Source organism: Electrona antarctica (assembly GCF_951216825.1).
Source record: "Electrona antarctica genome assembly, chromosome: 10".
Taxonomy (NCBI): Eukaryota; Metazoa; Chordata; class Actinopteri; order Myctophiformes; family Myctophidae; genus Electrona; species Electrona antarctica.
Window position 1 is genome coordinate 50,288,501 of NC_136791.1, and position 6,074 is coordinate 50,294,574.

The window sequence follows — 6,074 nt, forward strand, 5'->3', positions numbered from 1 at the left end:
CCTGTCCATGTTTTTCCCATCTTTTCATCAAACAACAATTGTCTTGTCAGCAATGGTAAAGCAACTTTTCGGCTATTTCTCCTTTTGTCTCACATTAAGTCTGTATACGGGCTTCAGAACGATGTCCGCACCCACAGCCCCACCCACACCCCGGCCCCTGAGGCCAAGCAACCCACAGAGGAAGAGCTACAGGAACAGGTGAGAACCATTACGCCACTTGAACACCATTGTAATACGGTAAGCTCACCGAGCTCCCTCCGTTGAGAGCCAGAGATTAATATCACTAGAGCTAGAGCACACCTACTGTACGTCATACCGCCGATCCAACCGATATGTCTGAGTCATAGTATACTGTAGTATATAATTTATCCCACTCTGAATGTTTAAAGGACCACTTCACCACTTTTCAACATCTCTTCATAGAATTGGTCCTCACTAATGTTCATGATAAAACACCACCATTTTTTCCTACTCAGTCTGTGTCTCATAGGAGGGCTTTGGGCAGTTCGGACACCCATCCACCAGTGACATCATCATTAGGCAGATTTTTTTTAAAACAAGATTTGTTTTAAAATATATTTAGATTTGTATTATCGTGAGAACGATGGCTTCAACTTTTCAGGAAAAGAAAGCCTGCTGTTTCTATTAGCTTGGATTCACCATCGATGATGTCACTGGTGGACGGGTTTCTGAACTGCCCACAGCCCTCCTATGAGACACAGACTGAGGTCATCACTGTAGTAGTGAGGACCAATTATAGGAAGAGAAGTTGAAAAGTGGTGAAGTGGTCCTTTAATGTACTTCTCCCATGAGCTCATGTATTAATCTTCTATCTTATTACGAGAAGTGCCTTGTGTCTCAGTTTGCCTCAACAAAGAATGTTATAGGTTACAGCTGGTTTGTAAACACACTGCCTAAGCTCCCATTCAACCGTGCATTTGCAAGGCTGTACAAACCTCTTCATGAACGTCGACTCGTGAGTGGCCAAGAGTTAACAACAGGCTGGCTCCCAAGAATATTTATACTAATCAAACCTTATTCCTGGTTACAGATCACCTTTTGGCAAGTGCAATTAGACAGGCATCGACTGAAAATGTCCAAAGTGGCAGAGAGGTGAGTTATGTTCATTATTGTCTTTATTCAGTTTAGCGATCGACATACGTTTATTTGGGGTGTGCTGAAATATCGATATGGCGATATATATCGATACGTCCTCCCGCGATATTTTTTTTTTTTTTTATAAATTTGAAATGTTGTTCATAATGAAGTGATGAACAACATGTTTAGAAAAGGAGGAAATTACAGCTAAAATAAAGCAAATCCCACTCAGATTCCACAGCAACCAGAAGTACTGAATTACTGGATGGTGATTTGTCCAAAGTCTCCAAACAGCTTTGTGGGAATACAAAATGCTGCATTTTTTCAGTTCCAAGTATTTTGTAGTTGCAGATATCGTGATATATCGTTGATGAAATTTCATACAATATATTGACATATCGCAAATATTGCAATATATCGAATATCGTGCTATTATCGTTATCGAGGGCCTAATATCGCGATATATATCGTATCGTGAGGAACCCATATCGTCCCACCCCTAACGTTTATCAAACGCTTAATTCTGGCACAGAATTAAGAGTTCCACTGAACTTGGGGACAGAATGATCTGCTACTGCAGATTTTGTACAAAGCCTCAATTTGTGTACCCTCCCGACAAGACGAGCATACATGACATTCAACAAAGTATATATTCACGTGGCGATCTGTTCCCAAGCACAGGGTCACTCCCTCGGAGGCAAACGAGTGCTCCATTTGCTCTGGAGAGTTATTTCCTTCTCAGGGTCACCTGATGCAGTAACAGCACACATTGCGGATAAATCCATGAAATGAACCCAAGCTTGAAACATGAACACCGCATGTACAGTAGGCTACACACAGCACACAAGAGTTCAAATCCTCATCTCTCTCTCTTTCATATATCTTTGTATTGTCTGTACGCAGTTTGCTGGGATACACAGAGCAGTACGTAGAGTATGACCCCTTTCTCACACCGCCGGACCCCTCCAACCCTTGGATCTCAGATGATACCACGTTGTGGGAATTGGAGGCAAGGTATGCATGCACGTACTGTACGTGTGCGTGTGTGTGTGCGTGCGCACGTAGCCTACTACTGAATGTCTTTGAGATCAGCCCATTTTGGGCGGGAACCCCTTTTGGTGTTAGCATTATGTTATGCTTTAGCTATTGAAAAGTAGCAGATCTACAAGCTCATAGCGCGCCACCGAGTGGCGCGCTACAAGCTTGTAGGTCTGCTATTTTTGAAAAATCGAAGAACGACTGACATAGAAACATAGCTTTTTCAGAAAACTGTCAAGATGTAGAAGACATTTTTAGAATCTGATCTCAGGTCAAAATGGGTTAAATGTGTATTTGTGTGTCCTCTCCACACCCCCAGCAAAGAGCCAGGCCAGCAGAGGGTGAAGAGGTGGGCTTTTGGCATCGACGAGGTTCTCAAAGACCCTGTGGGGAGAGAGCAATTCCTAAAGTTCCTGGAGTCGGAGTTCAGCTCAGAGAACCTCAGGTGACTGGACAAATACAGTATACTCTCTAAATGCACGCATGGACAGATGGAGATAGACTGTACCGCTTTACCTTTTACAAACTGTTAATAAAGTACACACACACACACACACACACACACACACACACACACACACACACACACACACACACACACACACACACACACACACACACACACACACACACACACACACACACACACACACACACACACACACACACACACACACACACACACACACACACACACACACAGTGCACCCAGGTGTGCCCACATAAGTAGATGTGCACATACAATCACTCACAGGCTCACAGCCATGTATTAGTGTGTTATTTGCATGCTGAATAGGATGTATCTACAGATCCCTCTAGTGGTTAATTTCGGTACTGCTTTTGCCCATGAGCTAAGTTTGAGGGCAATTCAATAAAGCTAATTTAGTGTCCTCATAACACAGCTGTAATTGGATCTTATGGATAGTATCACTGACAAAGGTCTTATTTATAACCAACTAAACCAAGTTATTTAATTTAACTAGACAGTAGATAATTCTATTTGCCTGTAATACCTGGGATTTGAACCTGGGTTTCCGCGTGTGAGAAACCCCTGATGCTCACCCAAGACGGAATCTCTGCTTGACCAGGGGGTGATATTGGGCTTCTGCACTGCAAATTAGGCAGGGAAAAAAGAACAGAACCGGTTCAAGAAGTAGGTCGGGAGTGGCTTATTGACGGTATTGATAATTTTAGGTCTGTTTTTTATATCCTTGTTTGTGTTCTTTGATTGTGCGAAATAAACAAAACCTCTATGCGAGTGGCTTATTGACGGTATCAGCCGGTATTTATTTCTCCCAGCTCGCTTTGATGTGAGGTGTTTGAATAATTCCCTTACTTTTCACTACGTCTGCACGAACTGCATTTTGGGATTCAGTTTTTTTGCTTTGATGTGAGGTGTTTGCATGATTGCATCATGTATTTGTCACTACGCCTGCACAAAAGTTTGTTACATCTTTCTGTTTTTGATAATTTTAGGTCTGTTTTTTATATCCTTGTCTGTGTTCTTTGATTGCGCGAAATAAACAAAACCTCTATGCGAGTGGCTTATTGACGGTATCAGCCGGTAACACGCGGGAGTCTCGTCCCCGTTACAATGCGCTAAACCCCTGGGAGATGAATTGCTGAGGTGGAGCGCCACACCTATGTATGTATACCATCAGCTCCCAGTACTTCCCGCACCACTAGTCGGGCTTCTCATACGATGAGTTGGCAGTGCCCGGGATCGAACCCATGAAATTGTGGTCCAAAGCCAAGGGCTCTACCAACTGAGCTACCCGGACAAAAAACAACCCCAATGGAAAAGGGTCTTCCGAGTCCTACCCGACACCAGGGTCTACATTTCTCAATGAAAAAGTCGGAAGAACACGTCCAATCACTGCACATGTGCTAGTTATACAATTCAAGTGTTAACCTACTCTATACAGACCGATAATACAAAATAATGTATTATTCAACTGTTACGTTAAGACGAGCTGAATCTTTTTTTTTTTTTTTTATCCATATTTAGAAAATTCCTCTAATCTGGTGTGCAGGTGATGACATGCACATGACATGCACAATAGAATTACATTTTCTTTCTTTTATCCCATTATAAAATGGGCTTCGGTGGCACCCAGGACCAAAACTGGTGTCCACCAGGTGGCGCTGATAGTTAAAATAAGTTCTGTATTGCAGCTATAAACACTAGGCTACACCATTTCTGGAAATCACGGCTGACTATGTTTTCCAGGTTCTGGCTGGCTGTCCAGGAGCTTAAGAACCGTCCCATCAAAGAGGTTCCGACCCGGGTGCAGGAGATCTGGCAGGAGTTCCTCGCCTCTGGAGCCGCCAGCGCGATCAACGTGGACTCCAAGAGCTACGACAAAACCACTCAGAATGTCAAAGACCCCGGACGTTACACCTTTGAGGATGCACAGGTTGGGTGCACATTCAATGAATATTATATTCAATGTAGAATCATTCAGACTACACAAGGTTATAACCATATAATTTAACAAAAGTATATTCCTCAACGGTTCACACCAGTGGCGTGCACAGATAGACACTAGGGGGTGCTAGAGCACCCCCTGCCCTTTTGGCAATGTGCCCTTTTTGATTTTTCAAAAATAGCAGATCTACAAGCTCATAGCGCGCCACCGAGTGGCGCGCTATGAGCTTGTAGATCTGCTATTTTTCAATAGCTAAAGCATAACATAATGCTAACACCAAAAGGGGTTCCCGCCCAAAATGGATTAAGGCAACCGGCCGGTTCCACGCGCTGCACAAGGTGCCCTTTTTTAACTTGAGCACCTGCCCCTCTAAATGTCTGTGCACGCCACTGGTTCACACTACAGTTGAAGAAAGGGCTGAAAACATACCGGATGTATTGTTTGATGTCATTTCATTGTGCAGTACATTGTTAAAGGCTCTAGGAAAAACAACTTACAGCTTTCATGTGGGAATATTATTTCATCACAAGACATCAGTTCACTTGAGCTGTTTTCTGCTTGTCAGCCTGATTTGTTTTTCTGTTTCGGTCACTATTTATTTTATCCCAGTTCGCTTTGATGTGAGGTGTTTGAATAATTCCCTTACTTTTCACTACGTCTGCACAAACTGCATTTTGGGATTCAGTTTTTTTGCTTTGATGTGAGGTGTTTGCATGATTGCATCATTTATTTGTAGTGACAAATAAATGATGCAATCATGCAAACACCTCCCAGCACAAAGGTTTGTTACATTTTTCTGTTTTTGATAATTTTAGGTCTGTTTTTTATATCCTTGTCTGTGTTCTTTGATTGCGCGAAATAAACAAAACCTCTATGCGATCAATGATTTTGACCAGTTACTGAGAAGAACAGCTACATTTCTTCATTCTAAATCATTCTTGCTCATTGCATCACACAACTATCTATTGCAATTTCGCATTACTTTCGCACCTTTCTCTGATGGCTGTGGCCCTTTTTTAATATCATGTGGGTAAACATGGTGTGTTTCTATGACAGGAGCACATCTACAAGTTGATGAAGAGCGATTCTTACAGCCGCTTCATCCGTTCTAGTGCCTACCAGGAGTTACTACAGGCCAAGAAGAAGGTAAGGAGGCTGCAGTCTGGCTGAACAGTTTCAGACACCGCCTGTAAATAGAATAGAATAGATAAGAAATAATCCACTACCATGCTTAATTACACATAGAGCAGACATGGTGCATTTGTATATTGGTGCCACATTTTCACGATTTTTCAAAAATAGCTATTTTTCAATAGCTAAAAACACCAAAAGGGGTTCCCACCCAGAATGGGTTAAAAGTGATATTAAAATGTATAGAATGCACATAGTGTTCATATAGTGTGCATCACAATATTTTTCACCACCATCATCATTTTCTTTATGAAAAAAAGAAAGGGAAAAAAAAGACTAGTTTCCTCTTCATCTCTTTCATTTCCTCTATTCAGGGTT

General features: G+C 42.2%; 1 protein-coding gene across 1 annotated transcript in view; it reads left to right on the plus strand.

Annotated features, from left to right (window-relative positions):
* rgs7a (regulator of G protein signaling 7a) overlaps nt 1-5,735 on the plus strand; it is a gene marked incomplete at its 3' end in the record, with an annotated part of 103,467 nt that extends 97,732 nt beyond the window's left edge. Inside the window, exons 11-16 of the mRNA XM_079511963.1 lie at nt 100-198; nt 1,052-1,113; nt 2,002-2,112; nt 2,456-2,581; nt 4,367-4,553; nt 5,622-5,735. Of these exons, the coding sequence (XP_079368089.1) occupies nt 100-198; nt 1,052-1,113; nt 2,002-2,112; nt 2,456-2,581; nt 4,367-4,553; nt 5,622-5,735 (699 nt within the window). The remainder of the gene's footprint in view (nt 1-99; nt 199-1,051; nt 1,114-2,001; nt 2,113-2,455; nt 2,582-4,366; nt 4,554-5,621) is intronic.
* Between the last annotated feature and the right edge of the window lie 339 nt (nt 5,736-6,074).